The 21,422-nt window shown below is 46.4% G+C and overlaps 1 protein-coding gene across 5 annotated transcripts in view; it reads right to left on the bottom strand.

Moving 5' to 3' along the window:
• pde5ab (phosphodiesterase 5A, cGMP-specific, b) overlaps positions 1-21,422 on the bottom strand; it is a 232,917-nt gene that overhangs the window by 30,141 nt on the left and 181,354 nt on the right. For 4 of the 5 annotated variants that reach the window (XM_078543324.1, XM_078543308.1, XM_078543317.1 and 1 more), the window contains exons 10-12: positions 19,331-19,506; positions 11,493-11,552; positions 5,463-5,609 (exon numbers count right to left, since the gene is read on the bottom strand). In XM_078543324.1, the coding sequence (XP_078399450.1) occupies positions 5,463-5,609; positions 11,493-11,552; positions 19,331-19,506 (383 nt within the window). The remainder of the gene's footprint in view (positions 1-5,462; positions 5,610-11,492; positions 11,553-19,330; positions 19,507-21,422) is intronic. The other variant, XM_078543298.1, reaches the window with a different exon arrangement.

Here is a 21,422-nt window from a genome sequence, read left to right as displayed (position 1 = left end):
TCTGACATGGAATGGTCTCAATTCTTCAGATACAGGCGAGTTTGGCCATCCTTGCAAAACAAAGTCTCTGACTTTCAACAATATTGGATCTCTGTTCATCCAATCCCTAATTTATTTCGCATATCGGGTGAAGAATCTAAGAAATTCAATAACAGCACTAATTCTTGTGGAACGGGAGTATTTACAATACTAACTGATTGTTGGTGAAATATCTCGGACCAGTGGAGATTTTTCTTCTGTAGCCAATCTCGACCTAAAAGACTGGGCCCCTCCCCTTTTATGATTATCACAGGCAGTTGGGCTGTCTGTTGCTTATAACAGACTGGGACTGTGGCAATGCAGTTCCAGCAACTGTGACATCACGGTGTCCAGAGGCTCTCATCTGACTCCAACTTAGCAAACTTCTAGCCTCCAGCAATCCTCCGAGTGCCAGAAACCTGGGAAGTCCCTGCCTCCACCTGCTGTGGATCGGATGGTGCAACTTGCTCTCTAGACTGTGATCCCGGGGCTATTCTAAAGCTAGGTCCCACCGAGGTATGTGTCTCTGCGCTGGTGGAGGGTGTGGGTGAGCGCTGTGACGGAACTTCAGGGGGGGTGCCTTCAGATTCCTCTTCAGAGATTTCTTTGGGACTTGGTTGGAATCCCTGGGTTGTGGACTCTGTTGGCTGTTTCCCAGATGTGCGAGCGGAAGGGGAGATAACTAGTGCATGACACTGACCTGTGAAAGAGGACAAATCATTTACAGCATGGTTCTGATGGATGTTGCACTGCTGGACGCTCACTTGGTACAGGACCGCCAACCTCACCGTCAGCACCTCGTGAAACGGAGGAGATCATTCATTCTCTTGTGGCCCTGGGTGGCTGTCCACTTTTGAAGGGCATTGGCACTGACCACCGCTGCCTCTGCCTCCCAAGCCGGGTTAGTGCTGTTGCTGCCCATCGTGCGGTCAGAGTGGGGGTAGTGGACATCCCAGCGGGCCTCCATGGCATCCAAAAGGTGTTCGAGGAACATGTCATTGAACCTGGGGGCTGCAGTCCTCTTCAGTTTCAGGGCCATGTCTTCTGTGCAGCAGTGGTGATCTGGAAGCACTGCAATGTATGCTTGCGGCTGGACTTTAAATATGGTGCCCAGAGTGATGCAGCGGCGGGGTGACGGCGGGTGGGCGAATTAGAGCCCGCCCACCATGGAAACGGTGTGTTTCCCGGGAGTGTATAAATAATGTGGCGGGTTTGGGACGATACAGCGTGAAAACCCGCCATCGTGGCTGGCAGTTAAAACGTTGTTTTATCCGCCTGCCACCACACTTAGTCTAAATCTGGGACGATTCCACCCTCTATCCCTGACCATACTTAATCTGACCGTTCTCAGCTGTGGCTCTGTTGATAATACAGATTCAGAAGCTGGGGGGATACTCCACTCCAGGGACTTGAGCACAAAATCTAGGCTGACACTCCAGTGCAATACTGAGTGATTGCTGTATTGTCTGAGGTGCCACTTTTGGATGAGATGTTGAACCGTGGGACTATCAGCCTTTTGAAGTGGATATAAAACATCCCATGACACTATTCTGAAGAGAAAGTGAGTTCTCTTCAGTGCCCTGGCCATTATTAAAATCTCAATCAGCACATTATAAGGTTATCTGGTCATTATCACACTGCTGTTGTGGGGCCTTGCTGACCATAAATTGTCTGCCACGTTTCTTACATTACAATAGTGACTACACTTCAAAAGTACATTGCTGTAAGGTGCTTTAGGATGTCCTGAGGTTGTGAAAGGAGTTATATGAATCCAGGTCTTCTTTCTTTCTCTCTGTGCAAAATAGCAGACTGTCTGGGCAGTATGTTCAGAGTAACGGTGTGTCATGTCAGTGTTGATGTGTGGGCTTCAACCCCTGGCTCTCCTATGGCAAAGCATCTGACCTCAGGTGAGTTGCTGAAATAAAGCACCAATAGTGTCACAAGCCTCGTCGCTAAAGGGAAGGGAAAATCAGGAGATTATAAGGCAATGCTCAAAGTCTCCCCAGTTGTTCAGCCTCAGAGTATCATGTTGAAATTAAATTGCACTACCTCTCCTTTCAGCCATTGAAGGAGCATGCTGTAGCAAAAGAGAGATAAGGACCACGAAATTAGGCTCCACGGCACCTGTAGTTTCAGTGTTTTGGGTGCCATTTTGGTTCTAAAATGACATTGGTGCCACACTCTCACTTCTGGTGCAGCCTTGTTGAATGCCATTTTGGGGATGACGGGTGTCAGGAGCGTGCACCTGGTTTGCAGAGTAGGCAGATTATGACATCAGTCAGCATGTAACATTAATTTGATGCCAGTGCTGCCATTTTGGGCTTCACCACTCTAGTTAAAGCTCGATTTCAGCAGCAGGAAGGACCACCCTCACCAGCTCTATTTAAAGCAGGTTTGTTCAAAGCATGGCCCATGGGCCAAATGTGGCCTGCAAAGCCCCCCAACGTGGCCCCTGGAGGTAGTTTTCAAAATGTCAATAAGTGGAATGGAAGATTCTGAAAGAAACTGCTCCTCCAATCACAGGCTTTTCCTCTCCTGCGGTTGCTGCTGATAGGCTCACTCACAAATGTGGGAGAGAAGCAATCTGTGATTGGAGGAGTAGCAACACTGGTGGTAGCGAGTGTGCTGAGGTAAAAAAAGGTATTGGCAGAGGGAAAGAGAGACAGAGTGAGGCTGCTGAGCTGGGCTGGACTGGGGAGGAGGCTGCCTGCCAGGTCGGGAGAGGCTGGATACAATGGTGGGGGTGTGTGGTGATGGTCGAGAGAGAGAGAGAGTGAGTGTGGGACAGAGAGAAAGTGAGTGTGGAATAGAGAGAGTGAGTGCGGGAGAAAGTGAGTGTGGAAAGAGAGTGAGTGTGGGGGGGGAATGAGAGTGAATGAGTGAGGGTGGCAGAGATAGTGAGTCAGAGTGGGACAGCAAGTGTAAGTGAGGGTGGGAGACAGAGTAAGTGAGTGAGGTTGGGCGAGATAGTGAATAAGGGTGGGAGAGAGAATGAATGAGTGAGGGGTGGGAGAGAGAGTTAGTGAGTGAGAGTGAGGGAGAGAGTTAGTGAGTGAGGGTGGGAGAGATAGTGAATAAGGGTGGGAGAGAGAATGAATGAGTGAGGGGTGGGAGAGAGAGTTAGTGAGTGAGAACGAGGGAGAGAGTTAGTGAGTGAGGGTGGGAGAGAGAGTTAGTAAGTGAGGGTGGGAGAGAGAGTTAGTGAGTGAGTGTGGGAGAGAGAGTTAATGAGTGAGGGTGAGAGAGGGAGTTAGTGAGTGAGGGTGAGAGAGAGAGTTAGTGAGTGAGGGTGGGAGAGAGAGTTAGTGAGCGAGGGTGGGAGAGAGAGTTAGTGAGTGAGGGAGTTAGTGAGTGAGAGTGAAAGAGAGAGTTAGTGAGTGAGGGTGAGAGAGGGAGTTAGTGAATGAGGGTGAGAGAGAGTTAGTGAGCGAGGGTGGCATTGTGTGCGTGTCTGGCTCACTTGCAGTCTCAGGATTCCCATTCACACTCACCCCCACACACAATCCACCCACTCGCACAGTGGGTGAGGGTGAGTGAGTGAACATTAAGAGATTGGGAGTGAGCCAGACGGACTCTGTTCCTCTCACACTCTAATGCTGATCTTTATTAATTCCACTTTTTAATTATCAATTTATTGTTTTCACAATACTTTATTGTTGCTTAGCAAATTGTTTCTTCATTTCTCAACTTTATTTTGAAATTGATATTTAATGTTGTGCCAAACATTATCTTTCTGAAATTTGCTCATCAGCCCCTTGAGTGAGAAAAGAATGGAAATGTGGCCCCCAAGAGAAAAGGTTGGACAAGCCTAATTTAAAGGGATCATCAATCACTCTCTGCTTAGTTGCTGATTAGTTGCTACTGGCTCTATTTGAGTTTGCCCAAGTGTCTGGTGGTTTGCAGCGTAGTTTAAAGTTGGTGAAGCATGGAGTGGTGCTGCACGCAGAGAAGCCTTTAGTTCTGACTTCCAGGTTTCTGGTCAGATCACTTATTCGCAGACATGAGTGCTGCAGCAGGGAGATGGAGCAGCACAGAAGAGCACGTGGCTGCTTGCAGAGGGAGGAGAAGGGGATAAGGCCTCCTGCTTATCCACCCCACCCGCTGCACTCTCAGTATTTGAGCCACTACATCAATCAAGAAAGTGGCTGTTGGACAACAAGGGCTATCTACTTAACACTTGGTTCATGACTCTTCTGCGCAACTCAACCATAATTGAGCAGCATGCATATAATTACAGCCATGGTGCCACATGGATCATAAAACAGACCACTGGGACAGCTCAGGCAATGCTTCTGCTTGGACCACTCTGGAGGAATCCTGCAGTACTTGCTGGAGCATGTCTCTATATTCATCATGATCTGTTCTGTGCTGCGTAACCTCGCCACCATGGAGACCCAGTCCTTGCCATTAAGGTGCAAGCAGCTGATGAGGGGGAATGAGAAGGGAAAGGGGGAGCAGGAGGAGAGGAGGCAGTCAACACATCCCCTTTCTGGACGGGCTGTCTGCGAACACCTCGTTCATCTATATTCCATTGAGCACAACCTAAAATCCCCAGTCTACAACAGGCACATACCTTACCCTGCCTCTGTCACAGATAATCATACAGTTCCTTTGGCCACAATTCTGAAATAAAAGCCACCACAAACAAGCCATTCCTAAACCAACTTTATCAAACAAGCCATTTAATATTCCATACAAAAGTTAACTAATCACTCATGCACTCCCAAAGTGCTAGCCTTGCCTGGCCTAATGATCCCTTGCAGTGCTCATAGTGGCTGCAGTTTGGCTGGTGGAAGGTTGCCAACTGTCACAGAGCAAGACTGCAGATGACCTTGCAGGATACCCTAGAGCAGGCCAGGCTTCAGACTGCACCACCACAGCATGGGTGGCAGCAGTCTGGGCTGGCTGGTTGACAGGCAACAGCAATGGAACTGATCGAGTGGCAGTGGTGGGGGGACAAATGCTGTCATTCTGAGAGGGGCCAGCAGGTATGTGTTCCACAGTGTCAGTGCCACTCCCCTGGATGGCACCTCAGCAATCCTAGTAAACTGTTGGAGGACAGAACATTGGACTGCTGTGACACCCTGAAAACCCTTGAGAACGCTGGTATCCAGAGCCAAGGTGGCAGCAGGCTGGCTCAATGGGTTCAAGATCTTATAGATTCTTTCAGATTGTATTTTAAAAAAAACATCCAAAGTAGAATCTATTTCAAACATTTAGTTCCCGAGTCAAAACAAGCTCTTGTGTTACCAAAGAATATATATCGTTCAAATTCAGGTAAGTTTTTTTTTAACACTGCTATAATAGGTTGCATGTTTTCCCATCTTATCAGATGAAGGTGTTAAGGCACGTATATTTGTGCTAATAAAGGTTACACAGATGTAGTTTAAGTTTATAGAATTGATCATTTGCCTGAGTCGTGGCTGCCACATACAATGTTATACCTCATATTTCATCTGGAAATTCTGTAAAAAGTTCAGATCAGTGAACATTCGGATGGCAGCCAACGTCGTTTCAACTTCAGACAAGTCAAAATCACTGAAGCTAAAATCTAGCAGCTTTAGTGAATGAGCAGAAGGGACAATCATGGCCTGAAAAAGAAAACAATATTTACAAGAGTGAACATGATAAAAACACGAATGATGAATGATTATATACTTATTTCCACTTCGATCTTTATTTCTAATTAAGTAATGATTGAACAAGGGCAAGTTATCTTGTGACACAAAGGTTGCATTTGAGACATCTTAGGGTGGAGGTGGGGCAATTTTAATGGGTGGGAGAGAGGCAGGGTGTAGATTAAAACGGCAGGAATTGGAACCCTAACTCAATCTGTCTCCAACATGCCCACTCTGCTTTTAATGGAGGTGAGTTTGGATATGGACAAGTAACCCTCTCTGAAGAACAGACAAACGTATAAGTTAGGAGCAGGAGTAGGCCACAGCCCTCAAGCCTGCTCCGCCATCCAATAAGATCATGGCTGATCTAATTTTAACCCCACATTCCTGCCTATACCTTTCACCTTCTTGCCACCTATCCACCTCTGCCTTAAAGATATTCAAGGACTCTGACTCAACCACCTTTTGAGGAAGAGAATTCAAAAGTCTCACAACCCTCTGAGAGAAAAAAATCCTCATCTCTGTCCTAAGTGGGTGACCCCTTATTTTGAAATAGTGACCCCAAGTTCTACATTGTCCCACAAGAGGAAACATCCTATCCACATTCACCCTGTCAAGTCCCCTCAGGATCTTATATATTTCAATCAAGTCATCTCTTACTCTTCTAAACTCCAGCGGATATAAGCCTAGCCTGTCCAGACTTTCCTCATAAGATAACCCGCCCATTCCAGTTATTAATCTAGTAAACCCTCTCTGAACTGTTTCTAATGCATTTACATCTTTTCTTAAATAAGGAACTAAGAGTTGGGTTAGTGATTATAACATTTCAATGAGGCACTTTTGAAGGCATTTTCACTGCTATTTGAACTTAATACTCCAGCATGGATTCTGCCATTATGACAGAGGTGAGATTGACCTGCATTTCACGGGTCTAGTTAAAGGTCAGAAGCCCAAAGATTAATATCGGCTTAGTGCTCAAATTGCTTTCTTAGTTTCCTCTAACTGTACTTGTTGTGAGAACCTTGCTTCTATACTTTGGAGGTCTTCACACAAAGAACATCAAGATGAGTGGTGCCATGGTACTTTAAGATTGGACTTCAAATGAATAAGGCAATTGGCATCGACAGAAGCAAGGGCCTACTATGGTGGTAGATACGGTGGACAACAGAAATGGTAGCAGCAGAGGCATCAAGATCACAGGAGGCACTATCTATGTAACCAGGTGCACAGATAGAGATAAAATCAGGAAATGCTGGAAGTACTCACTGGGTCAGGCAGCATCTATGGAGAGAGAAACAGAGTTCATATTTCAGGCAGGTTTGCGCTAAATTGCCTGGGAGCTTACATATGTTTTCATACTGTACCAGTCCAATATCCTGGCTTGTTCTTACCTGAAAGTACCCCTAAAGAGGTGACTGATAGTCAATAAAGTAGCCTCCTTCAAACCTGATTGATGACACTGTGAGGTACCCACCAATAAACACCAAGATTGTGACAATGACAACTATATGACAACCACATAGATCATCATTGGCACATTCAAGCTACAGTTCAAGTGCCTGGATAGGACTGGGCAATGCCCTTTATAATTCGTCATTGAGGGGCCCTGGTAATTGGTGTGTGCTGCAGTCTGTACAACAGAGTGCAGCTGTGAGGACTAGAGGAGGAGGAAGAACAAGCTGTTCTTTACTTGTCATCTGATTATCATTCTAATGGAAAGGAAGAGGAGTAGGAAGAGGAAAATGAAGATGAGGCACCCAGCACCACACCAAGTTATTCACATTATTGTTTGGGACACTAGGTATTCTGTAATTGCTTGAAGCTTCAGTTAGTCATTCACACTCCTGACCTGGAAATATATCGCCGTTCCTTTACTGTCGCTGGGTCAAAATCCTGGAACTCCCTTCCTAACAGCACTGTGGGTGTGCCTACACCACATGGACTGCAGCGGTTCAAGAAGGCAACTCACCACCACTAGGGTAACTAGGGATGGGCAATAAATGCTGGCCCAGCCAATGAAGTCCAAAAATCTCCCCTCCCCCAAAACAGTCCAGCAGCCAACTGCCCATCCACTGCACATTGTCCTATTGGTATCTGCCAATTTATGTCTTCATCTTCTTCAACAAGCAACTGAAAGACAAGTTGATACCCAACAGGCAAGAATGGGTATTAAAGAAAAGTGGTGCAAATGAATGCGTTTTATTTAATTTGAATAAAAAAGGGGAAACTTAATAACAAAACATTTTCACAAACACATGATTAACAAGAAAGCTTTACTCCTCCTTTTCTTACCACTCCTACATGGTACATCCCCTATGGTTGCAGCAGAGGCTGAGACAGGCTGTTCAGAGCCCTGTTCTAACTGCTGCGATGCTCTTAACTGATGATCTCTACATGTTGGAATCTGTAAGGACTTTGCAAGATATTGCTGCACCTGCCTCAGTACAGGGGCGTACTTGGCAATCAGGAATAAAGGCAGCACGTCAGGTATTGGCTGGAGTTGGGGGGAGGAGGCAACAGGTGAAATGTGGGAATGCTTTGAGTAAAGTCTCCATTTTCATGTCTCCTTTCAACACCATCCGTCTCCTGGGCCAGCAGCAACATCACTCCTTCCACTCTGATCTAGGCCAGGCAGGTGAGGATCAGTGACATGCTGTAGAGCCATGTCTAAGGAATGTGTCATCCTGTTTAAGCCAACAGGCATATTGGCATCCAAAGTTTGTATCGTAATAGTCATGGCTTGCATGGACTTATCTTATTGCTGTGATTGAGGTTCCACAGGGAAGGACAGTCCATCTATGGAAGAAGACATTCTCACAATGACCTGCAACATCAATCCAAACATGCATGAGAAAGACTGCTCCCTCTTTCTGCTTCTGTGGACAGTGTGAGTGGAAAAACTGACAGTACCTCTCAGATTTGTTGCGGTCCCTCTATGACTGGAATTTTCAACCTTTGATATGCTGAGTCCATCTCGTATAATACTGTTTTTATGCAAAACCTCCAAACACCTAAAAGTTCCATCTTTAAACAGTCAAGTTGAGATTATGACATGCTGGTGTCCATCATGCCCGCCGACATGCATTGGAGATGCCAAAACCCAGCAGTGAAATGAAAATTATTGTTGGAAAGTTCCCAATGGCTTGACCCACTCTGTTTGGCAGAAACCCCCAAATCTCTGCTGCTTTGGACCTACCTAACTGTTTTGTCACCTCTGACTTATTTCCCTCACTCCCTCCAAATCATTCATCATTTCCCATCCCTACCATCTCCCTGTATAGGTGTAACCGTGATTCTCTGCAGTCAGAAGGCTGTAGGCTTGAGCAAATTTTTATTAGTCATCCAGCATCACACCTGGATCAATCATGCCTTGGTCTCATGCTCCAAAATAACTCACTATTCCAGAATGCAAGGAGAAGCCAACATTCCTATCCTATATCATTAACTGCCTCTGTATACACCTTTGCCCCAGGCTCATTTATAACTCCATGTATAGAGCTCATGATTGCCCTTGCATTTCAAATTGAGACCATCTGAGTGTCTGCCTCTGCTGTCATCTGTCCCTCCCACCTTGCTCCTGACCTCTCCCATTCATTCTAGCCCACAATCCCACATTTGGCAGCTTCCCCCATCTCCTCCCAGGCACTCTCTTCCATGAAGATCACCTTTTCCCCACTGATCCCCTACTCAATTTCCTCTCCCAGCTCCTATGTTAGTTGGCAAGAGGGTCCTTTTCCTCAGACACCAATTTTCAGAGACAAATTCCTTCAGTGCTATGAAGCTTAGTTGTGAAGACATTTATCTGTTTTATATATATTGGTACAAAGCTAAACACTTATGCTGACTTAACCAAAGATTGAAACCATTGTCATCACATCTCTCCTCAGAGAGACCAGGGGAGTCCATGTCAAGTGAAAGTGGATTGACATTGCAGGCCACTGGGATAATCTGTTTTTCCATGGATTGAATGGCCACCAGTGTGGAACATCAAACACTTCAATCAATTTAGTCCATACATGCCATGACCAATGTCACGCAAACTCTGGATGTCAACATGTCTGTCACTTTAAATAGGTTGATAGATACCTAGCCTTGGCCTTACAGTGTTGCATGACCTGCATCCAAGGGCCAAATTTTTGCAAAGACTGAAGGGCTCTGTGCATTAGCCAAAGCGGCACCACAGCACGGAATCTGGAAGTTCTGCCCCCATATCTGGCACACCATTTTTGCCAAGGGGGAAACAGGGGTGGGACGTATTTTACATATGGCTGTTGCACACTGAAGGGCAATTCCAGATCTGTCAAGGAATCCGAAGCTCATCTTCAGCATACTAATGACACGCTCAATCACATATTTCATAATGATTTGGCATTTATTGTAATGATGAGGGCTTCAGTTGTCAGGTTTCTCATGGGTGTCAAGAGCAAAGTTTGAAGTGGGTATTCCTTGTTGCCTTAGTCTGCTTCCAAGTCCAAAGATATCAGGGAGCTTAGGTTTCTGCAGGATGAAAGAATCATGATAGGTGTCCAGAAATCTTGCAGCATAAATATCATTTTGTGGCTGTACACCACCAGTATATTGATGGAGTTGAAGCCTTTCCATTCAACAAATGATACTGGCTGTTCTGGGGATGCATGAATTGCTGCTTGTGTGCAGTCAATGATGCCTTGCACCTGTGGCAGCCAGCCAGAGCCACAAAGTCGAGCACCCACTCACTCTATCTTCATCACAGGAAATGTTCACATAATTGCTGGCTCTGGCAAACACCCCAGCAGTCACCAGTTTTATGTATTTGTGGACCTTCTGCGAGGAGATACTGCATATGGCTGGAACAGGGACACGGAAGGATTTGAAGGCAGAGGTTATGGTCTAAAGTTGTCGAGCTCAGTAAATTGCCTCCATCTTGTTCTATGTGTGTTTGTTTTGCGGCTTGTTTCTTTAATTCTTTATCCCTTCATGTTACATTCAGATGGCTGTTGTATAACCATTCACACCTCATCTGGACACAACCTGTTTCTTCCCTATACCTATTCCCACTCCTTGTCTCTTACATCACGAGATCTTTGTAGTTAATCTCTCCCACCCTCCTCCCTATTACAGAGCTTCCTTTCTGTTCTTCCTGCTTCCTCTCCCTCCCCCCTTCCACTGGCTTAAAAACTCTTACATTTCTATCTTCCTTCTGAACCTGAAACATTAACTCTGTTTCTCTCTACACAGATGCTGCCTGATCTGCTGAAGATTTCCAGAATTTTTTGTTTGTATTTATTGCTTTACTTGCTTTGAGATTGATTCAACCTATCCAATTGCCACTATGTACTTACTTTGCTATCACTAGCAAGTTTTAGGAAACCCAGGAAATACATGGGCCTAATGTTAAACTCAAAAGTTTGGTAAAAAAAATACCATGTTAATTGTAACCCACATCTTCCAAGGGGGTTGCACACACTGATCCTAATGCACTGGAGTAAAACCCGGAAGTCAGGGGTGGGATTCCCGAAGCGCTAACCTCCAAAACCCACCCAGACCCATGTTTTTCATTAGGTGATTTTCATCCATGGACTCAGCACGTACACCAATGGCACCTAGCTCCACCTTGCCAGCTTCTCTTTTAACTCTTCCATTGCCTTTGCATTGATAGACTGCCACTCAGATGTCTTGGATGTGGCACATTTCCTCCAGTTAAACATTGGATAGACCGAAGCTATTGTCTTTGGCAAATTCTATTACATTGTCAAGGTTTCATCTCCTTGCTCTGACATTGGAGGTTACTAGTTGGGTGGGCACAGACTATATGGAATTAAGATTAAATGCTGAACAACAACTGTGAGTCAAATGGAAACTGAAAAGTGCTTTTACCGCTGTTACCTGAAGCTCCTCAGTTTCACTTTCAGTGGCAGATGCATGATATGAAAGGACCTGAAATAACAGCAAAACATATTCTGAGCAAGCTGCCATTTCCTGGATACAGCAGAGTTACTTGTCGCTTTTGAAAATTACCCTTGTTTTTCCATCAAGACTACACCATCAGAAAATGGGGCAAATCTGACAGCTTTTCCTACATGGTTTTAAAAGACAAGTAGCAGTGGCTGCAGACGATAGCTGTGGCATCACCAACGTCTTAATTTCCAATTAAGTAACAACAGATGACTTGGAAACATTTTTCTCGGATAGACAATTGAAAGATTATGTTTAATTATTTATTAATTATCCACCATAATATGTTTTTAAAGTTTAAAGTTTAATTGATACACTTCAATGTGGGCTGTAGTAATGAACCAAACATAATGAAAGCTAAAAATCTGTGAGGACCGCATCATGACCATGCTAGGCTGGGGAACGTTCACTGTTTATTTGGGAATGGCTGCCTAGTGTGCACAGGGCGTAGGTAGAGAATGAAGAACATAGCTGGATGGTGGGATGTAAGTGCTACATAGAATTTCATAGAATTTACAGCACAGACAAATAGGCCATTCAGTTCAAATGATCAGTATTCATGGTCAACACAAGGTTCTTCCTACCCTACTTCATCTACCGCTATCAACACATCCTTTGATCCCTTTGTTCCTCATGCACTTATCTAGCTTCCTCTTAAATGACTCTATGGAATCTGCATCAATTATTCTTTGGATAGTGGGTTCCACATTCTAACTAATCTATGAGTAAAGAAGTTTCTCCTTACGTGTTGAACCCCTCTAACCACCAGTAAACAAAAGGGAACTGCCTCAAACAGCTTGGAACTCCCTCCCTAATAGCACTGTGGGTGCACCTGCACCACATGGGCCTGAACCTTACACTCGTCGGGCATGCGCAATCGGCAGGCCCAGAAGCGGACGCGATATGCGCCTCTGACCACGGTTGGCCCCCAACCCCAATTTCGTGCTGGTTGGCCAATTAACTTCAGCCACTGTGAAATGCGCGCTGAGATAGGCTCAGCGCTGCCAGGGGGGTGAAGGAAGAAGGCAGGCGCCGAGAGAATGGAGGGTGTGGGCAGGCGCTCCCTGAAGGCTGACGGCTGCTGCGAAGCTGCCTCAGGGAGCTGCAGTAATTTCAAAATGAAATGAGCTCAATAAACTGCTGCAAACTGTTTCAGTACTGCAAATTCAAGCACCTGACAGCAAACCGCACAGTACCTCAACCCTCAAAGGCCTTGTTTTGTTTTATTTTATTTCATCCCGCCCTGGATGTAGTTTGTAGTGAAAACGTGAAGACTGCCTGGCCGACTGGCCCGTCACCAACCACAAAAGTGGTCGGGCTGCGTAAAATCGCTGACGAGTGGCTCGTTAATGGGCTTAATTGCCCACTTAAATGTCGCTGGGGCGCATCTGACTCCTGTGCACGCCCGCCGACCGTAATGTTGCTCACGAGCGTGATGACGTCGGGGCACACGCCCGACGTCTTCTCGTGCGATTTTGGATCAGGCACACGCCCGCACTTTCAACATAAAATTCTGGCCATGGGCTGCAGCGGTTCAAGGCAGCTCACCACCACCTTCAGCCAGGGATCTGGCATGGGCTGGAGTACGTCATTGGGAGGGATTTGCTCAGGTCATGGAGGGTGGAGCTTTGGTGGGGTGGGTAGGGTGCTGAGGGTGCAGTGGACAGAACATGAGGAGAGGGTTAGACAGATTGCGGTGGGGTTTATAGCTTTGTTTGCTGGGCTAAGGGAAGCATTGTTTTGCCTTCTGGGTCACAAACAGTGCTATAAGGGCACTAAACTGATGCTCCAGCCCTTCATACTTTTCTTCAAATATGAACATGCCCAAGGCCCAGAGCACATGGGCTTAAAAAAATAAAAGTGATGCTAAACTGGAGTTATGAAGCCTTCTTAAAATATTTTATAGACACCAAACCTGCTCAGAACACATTGATTGTCCACTCTGACCTGCCTGCAATAAAACTGAAAGTGTGCTAATTGGAGGCAGGTTGGAGTCGGGTTCCCCATTTTTGAATTTTTAATCCCCCGCCCACCTACTCACAATAAGTTAACCCCAAAGGCCTCAGTTTTGGACTTCAAGAGAGGCCCCACTTCTGTCAGTGGTTGACATCATACACCAAGTCTCAACATGCATATTTCCACTGACCCTAAAAAGGGTCCCTCGGAGGACTATCAATATATATTCATACAGAAGAGCCTCAGCTTACATTGATAAACTTGACCCAGGCAGGTGAAGGTTCTACTATCAACATGCCACACCAGATTCTCCAATGTTAGCCCACAACCATGTGTGTCTGGGTCTTGGCCTATTTTGCGACCCTTCCTTCTCAAGTTACAGCTGGCGTATGGCAAATGAGCTATGACATTTTAGCCCTCCTGGCTTATTTGGCCTGCAATATTTCCAAAGCAAACATTTGGGTCCTCTGCCTCTGCCACCAGACAATGTGAGGTTGCAAGAGTTCTCCAGTTTAAATATCGCCAGGAGGTAGCTAAAGCACTCTGGGCACATCTCTTTCTCTTATTTCATGAAGGGTGGTGGTGGGGAGAGTGGGGGTGCAGGAAATAGCAGCAGGGGCGCACCACAGAGTCATAAAGAATTATTTACAGCACCGAAGAAGGCCATTTGGCATGGAGTCCATGCCAGTCAGTCTCGTTCTGCCACTAGATCCCCATGGCCCTGGAGGTTCATTTCCTTCATGTGCCCATCAAATTTTCTTTTGATATCACCGATTGTTTGCTCTTCCACCACCCACGTGTTCAGCAAGTTCCAGGTCATTACCACTTGCTTTCCCTCCAAGGGGCCCTTTTTAGGGTCAGTGGAAATATGCATGTTGAGACTTGGTGTATGATGTCAACCACTGACAGAAGTGGGGCCTCTCTTGAAGTCCAAAACTGAGGTCTTGGGGTTAACTTATTGTGGGTACGTTGGTGGGGGATTAAAAATTCAAAAATGGGGATCCCGACTCCAACCTGCCTCCAATTAGCACACTTTCCATTTTAACGTAGGCAGGTCAGGGCAGCAATTAATCTGCTCTTAGGAGGTGTGTCGTCTGTAAAATATTTTAGGGAGGCTTCATGACACTTGAAAAAAAGTTCACAACGATCCCTCTGTATCTCTTGCCCTAAACCAGGGGTGGGAAACCCCCCCGCCCAGGGCTGAATCCGGCCCGTTGCACTTCATCATCCGGCCTGCGGCAGGATTTCAACACATGGCCCCGCCGCCCTCCCTCCCCCGCGTGCTGCACTCTGGTTCAGCCACTCCCATGTCCTGGTGCCTGAACCTCGGCCGCAGTCAACAGATGCCCAAGCTGTGGGAGGAGATCGAGGTCCAAGATCTAGGAGCAGGAGTGGGTGGTGAAGTGTGAGTAACCTGGATCAGGGGGGAAAGGGAGCCCGACACCCAGTTCCATTGGGGGTTAACCCCGTCTCCCCCTCCATTAGTGCCCCAGGGCAGGGGCTCAGCCCCTACAGACTGAAGAAGAAGCCCAGGCTCCAGGCCCAGGTGCAGCCTCGGACTGGGAGTTGGCCAGAGCCATGGGTTGTTGAGTCACTGCCCTGGGATGGTTTGCAGGTGAGACAGGGTGGGAAAGGAAAGAGAGAGAGAGAGAGAGAGAGTGAGAGTGAGAGAGAGATAGATAGAGGGCAGAACTGTCCCAGATTTGCATTGAGTGTGGTAGCAGGCGGAAAAAAGGACGTTTTACCCGTCGGCCACAATGGTGGCTTTTCATGCTGTATCATCCCAATCCTGCTTCATTAATTATGCATTCCTGGGAATCACGCCGTTTCCAGGGCAAGGGGGCTCTCATTCGCCCATCATGCCAACACCTCGCCATTTCATCATGCCTTGCACTTAAACTACAGCCGGACACATATCTCTCAGCACTTCCAGCCCACAACTGCTACAAAGAAGACATGGCCCCAAAAAGCAAGAAGACTGCAGCCCCCACCCCACCCACTGCCACCCTTCCCGGTTTATGGACTAGTCCCTTGAGTGCCTTTTGGATGCAGTGGAGGCCTGTCAAGATGTCCTCTACCCCTGCTACAGGCAAAGACCAGAAAGCAAGGTCACCAATGCGGCTTGGGAGGCGTTGGCAGCGGTGGTCAGTGCCAATGCCCTGCAAAAGAGGGCAGTTGCCCTGTGCCGCAACAGGATGAATGGTCTCATCTGTTCCACCAGGGTAAGTCACTCTTCTCATCACTCTCAACTCACACACTCACAAACACATCACACATCCACAGGGATCTCACACCTCAAGGGACAACACCACTAACTCTCACACACACCCTCACATCTCCATCAGGCTCATATCTGCTGGAGTTTTTGTCCTCATCCTGTCCATGGCCCTGCTCACCACAAAAACATTCCACCCAGTGCCATACGCACTGCTCACACTTTCTCCATCTGTTTTCATGCAGGAGAAGCTGGCTCACATCAGCAGGGAGAGGTCTCAGACCAGGGGTGGAGTGGCCCACATTAGGCCCCTCAATCACTTTGAGGAATGTGCCATCACGCTGACTGGCAAGGATGTGGAACGTGCCTGTGGCAACGGTGAGGTCAGCGGCGAACACCCTCGTAAGGATCTTGCACCACATCATCCCTCTCTCGACACAACTGTGAGTGCTCTCTCTCCTGCTTTTGACTCTGCCGCCATGGACTAATTATCTCTACTTTGGTTCACAGGGAGCTCTGCCAAGCGACCGATACCCTCAGCCAGCCAGTCCCTCAGCTCCATCCACATCCTCACCTCCAGCCAAGAGGACACCTCCTCCATTGAAGAGCTGGAAATAAGCAGCCTGGAAGACCCATCACAGTGCTTACCCACACCCTCCACCAGCGCAGAGACACACACCTTGGTGGAACCTAGATCTAGAGCAGACTCGGGTTCACAATTTGGTGGTCATCGCATGGACACATGTCCGCAGCAGGAGGAAGGTTCAGCCGAGCTCCCCGGCACTCGGAGGACTGCTGGGGAAGAGACATCTGTGAGGTCCGGGTCAAATGACGAGCCTCTGGATTCAGCCTTCCAACTCATCATGGAGAGTCAGCAGAAGGTGGGGGAACATCACGCAAAGCTGTTGGAAGCGTTCAGCAGAGTGGTACACAAGTCGGAGGATTGCGTCCGCCTGCTTTCTGATCAAGTGGTGCCCACATGTGCGCGCATGGAGGTCTCCATGAGGAGGATAGGGGATGCCATGGAGACGCTGGTCCAGCAGACTGTGGAGCTGCATGCAGACCTGCACTCCACTGTGGGAGCCATGGGTGAGTTCCTGCAGTGGCAACGTGAGATGGCAACAGGGCACCTTGACATCCCTCCAGGTGCTCCTTCCCCTCAAGGAGTCAGAACGGGGCCCTCAGGCACCCGAAGGGAGCAGGAGCGGCAGCTGGATACCCCTGGGTCATCCACTTAGGAATCTCCGAGGCTGTCCTCTCCCTGAGTCCCCTTTGCCTGTGACCCCCTCAACCTCGTCCTCTGTCACCACAGAGGGAGCAGATGGCCCACAAGAGGACAGCCAAAGCAATCCGGGACCTCCAAGGCCTCAGCTCTCCAGAAGAACCATGCCGAAGTCATCAGAGGCAACAAGGCCAACCATTGCACAGGCTGTCTCCACCCCTGCTGCAGATGTCAGGGAAGCAGCTAGAAGTCTAAGTCTAAAAGTTAAGAAATTCTGATCACAGTTGGTTAACGGGTGAACACATTTTGTCACTTTACAATCTGAAAATATATTAACTGTCACTGAATAATGTGTAATAGTATCTTTCAGCTTCATTGACAGGCTAATAGGGTCCTCCCACTGCATGCAGCTGGACCACAAGTGATTCTGGAGGGGCAAGTGTGTGTGTGGCAGGGCCTTTCGGAGCCTCGTGCAAGCACTCTCCCACACACGCAGATCCTTCCCATTTCACCCTCATCTCAATGTCCTGAGCATTTTCAATGCTGCCTGCTGGGGTTCGTTTTCAGTTGTCCATCTGAGCTGAGCTGCATCTCCGCCCACCCAATGATCACACCCCCATGGAGCACCTGATCTCGCCAACCATGACTCTCATTTCACTTTCAATTTAGCAAGCATGGTTGTGCTACAGTTTTTTCCTGTACTCGCCCATCCTTTCCCCTCCCCCAGTCACCCATCTCCTTTCCCCCATCACTGTTGAACCCCCCAGCATCACCTTCCACCTCCCCTCCGTGACCTACCAGCCACAACCCTTTTCTTTCAGGGTTGTCGAGTTGAACATGCACATTCCCTATCTTCCTGAAAATCCCACCCCCTTCCACATTCACCTCCCCAATATCCTCTGTCCAATAGAGGGTCCGTGTCTGCCTCCGAGTCCCCACCAACCACTCTCGCCATCCTTTCTATCAATACCGTCGCACCCTCACCCTCCCAGCCTACCACCTCACTCTGCCCTCTCTCATTCTCACCATTCCCTCTTACTATACCCACCCTCAGTTCATTCCCCAGGAGGCAGCCATGGACTCAACATTGCACCTTCCTTGCACATTCACCTCTGAGTTCCCCTCAAAATGCAGACAACAATTGCACGCCTTTTATATACTGTTGTGTAACACGTTGGCGTGGGCAGACGATCCAGCGGTGAGGGACGATTCTGGTGGGCTGGCCTTACAATATTATACTGATGTATTACAATGAGGTTCCCGTTGTCCAATAGTGGGAAACGCGGCCTGCCGTTGGCAGGCAGAGCGGACGATCACAAACTGGTTTCACATTGTTGTGAAACCGATTTTCGGCCTTCTCGCATATTGTCCGCTCACGCCACCAAATATGCTGGACACCAGCGGGCACGGAAAATCCCGGCCATAGAGTGGAAAAGGAGAGAGAGAGAGAGACAGAGAGAGAGGGAGAGACAGAAAGAGAAAAGTCTGTTGTGAGTAGGAACATCATCAGTGCAGGCAAACATAAAAAGGCTCATTAAGGAAAAGCAAACTCAGCCATCACAACTGTGGGTGAGTTGAATGGTTCTGTATTCTCTCTAAAAAAATTAAATTAAGTTGGTTTTTATGACAGGCTCATGACTCATTTTGTCTATGTATGAGTGGCCCTTGATAATAATTGTCCTTGTACTATCCGACAATGGGAATTGCTTTTCCTTGTCTACCTTATCCAAACCTGTCATAATCTTGTACACCTCTATCAAATCTCCCCATAAACTCCTCTGTTCCACCAGGAGGTATCCTGGAGTCCCTAAACTCAGCAGTCTTTAGATCAGTATTAATCATCTCTCTGGTAAAGGGAAACAGTTTCTGATGTATGACAGTCCGCAGGATCCAGGCCTTGATCATCTTCTGGCTTCCATTTCTCCTAGCCAGCAGCTGGTACCAATCTTTCATTTAGCACCTCATGGATTCTCAGGACAGGGTGATTAAATTCCCAGACTGCAAGTCCTCTTTCTCAGCCATACCTGCCCCCACCCCAACTAATACTGATAACTTTGTTTAGGCCAGGGAAGAGAAAGGCAGGCTAAAGCCATAGGTGTTTCTCTGAACAAGAGCTTACCTTGAACCATGAGTCAGGGGAGTAATAGGACTTGATCACATCCTTTGAGTCTACCATGAGCAGCATGCAGCAACTGGTGGATAATTGTAACAGCACACTTTTGGCAACATAGACCCCTGTATGAGGGGTCTACTCAAATATAAAGGACCATGTAAAGGAAGGTCAGGTGCATGATGACATGCTGATCTGCACTGCATAGTCGAATGACTAGTGGTGAAAATTAAAATCTACCCTTATTTGTCACTTACCTCTAGTGTCACAATCTGTTTTGCCATGGCCATTTCGACAGTTTCATACATCTGAGTGTTCTGTATTCCCAATCCACAAAAAATGGCAAATGCTTCCAAAAACTGCTGATCATTTTTATTGAAGGCCTTGATTTTGTCAAAAGTTTCTCCCATTTTATTCATCAGCTGACAGACACCTGCAATGCACAAATGACATACTGTAACCAATAAAAAAAACGGATAGTAGATTTAATGGTTTCAATGTCAGTTCAGTTCATGCGGGCATATGAAATATTGAACATCAGATAGCACATGGACTGGATTATCACATTGATAACGTAACATGAAGTCACCAATGGTGGTTGTAAAAAAAAAATTTATATGGTTACTAAAAATCAGCTTAACACATGCAGAACTCTGTCAATGTCCCACATAGTATTACGCAAAGTAGCTAATGTTGATCTACCAACTTTTTTTTCTAATGGGGCCTACAATTTCTATTCAACTTGGATTTCCAGCATCCGCAGTAGCTTTTAGCTTTTTGTTTTTATCTTTGTAACTAAATGTACTAGTTAACCTAAACAGTAATATATTCACAAAGATGTGGAGATGAAGAGAATTTATTGAGTTGTTGTGATCTGGAATCCACTGCCTGAAAGAGCGGTGGAAGCAGGTTCAATTGTAACTTCCAAAAGGGAATCAATGCTTGTAAGGAAATATTTGCAGGGCTATGGGGAAAGAGCGAGAAGGTGAGGATAATTGGACAGCTCTTTCAAAGTGCCACAACAGGCACAATGGCTGAATGGCCTCCTTCTGTGGTGTATCATTCTATGATTCTACTCATATCAGCCTTCTCCAATGTGAGTGTGATAGCAAAGCGTTAATTCAGAATGCAAACCTCATCCTGGCCATCACTGAAAGAACAGATCAGTGTAAAGGTACAGCTCCTGGATTGTACAGGATTATGATCAATCTGGGAACTGCAATTAATCCATTGGGAGAGAAATTAATTTATAAAATAAAATTGTAACAACGAACTTGCTCCATTGTTATGATCCCTGTGGAGACCGATAATTTTTAAAAGAGATATGAATTTCCCAGTGACCAACACAAAGAATCATATGACAAGATTTCACATTTTAAGACTTTTACTGTAACAAACAAACTAAAATCAACAGAAACTAAACATTACTTAGTAGACAGTTAATACATAAAACACAGAAAAGATATTCCTTATTAGCTTAAAACAATCAAAACCCCATGCCACATTTATACATTATAATGCACTCTCCTTCCCTTTCACTCAATCTTGAGCATAATCAAATGGACTTCCAGCAGCAAGGTGCCCTCTGGTGATTCCCTGGCTTTTAACTCTTCACAATCCGTGTTTTCTCAAATTGGGGTTCTGTCCTCACCAGATCTCCACTTGTTGATTAACTCAGAAACAATCCTTTTCTTCTGCCTAGAACAGCAGCACCTACTTTTGGTCTTCCCTCCTAAATCTCTCTCTCTCCCTGACAGCCTCTGAGAGTCTGTGAGTCTGGACAAGAGTAAGGCCAGTTTCCTTCTTCTTTGTGTCCAGATGTTAAAACTTGAACCTGACTTTGAATAAGTTCAATTTGAGTTTCTGTCTCCATAATAAGCAGTTCATATGTACTTGTCTCTGGGCAGATCCCATAGGAGGTCACATCCTCCTCTCCAAACTACTCCATTTTAAATTGATTTAAAGGAGGCAGTTTAAAACATAACTGTCTTATAAAGTCAGCATTTATAACATCATCTTCTGCTAATCCATTCCTATTGTCTTGATTCATAATTCTTACATAAATAAATTACAATGAGGAATTTGGATAACTTGTGTAAAAAAAAATTGTATTATTGTCAGAGATTTTAGTAGAAGAAGGATTTGCATCTATGTAGCAACTTTCATGACCTCAGGATGCCCCAATGTACTTTTGCACCCAATAAAATATTTTGAAGTATAGTTATTGTTGTAATGTAGGAAATGCAACAGTCAATTTGTGCACATAGTCCCACAAACAGAAATGAAGTAGTGACCAGGTAATGTGTTTCTCTCTGCATTCTTTCAAAATAGTATCTTGGGATCTTCTCT

The sequence above is a fragment of the Cetorhinus maximus genome, chromosome 1, assembly GCF_964194155.1.
Source record: "Cetorhinus maximus chromosome 1, sCetMax3.hap1.1, whole genome shotgun sequence".
Classification (NCBI taxonomy): Eukaryota; Metazoa; Chordata; class Chondrichthyes; order Lamniformes; family Cetorhinidae; genus Cetorhinus; species Cetorhinus maximus.
Note: the sequence above shows the minus strand (reverse complement) of the source record. Positions and strands in the feature narration are given on the sequence as shown.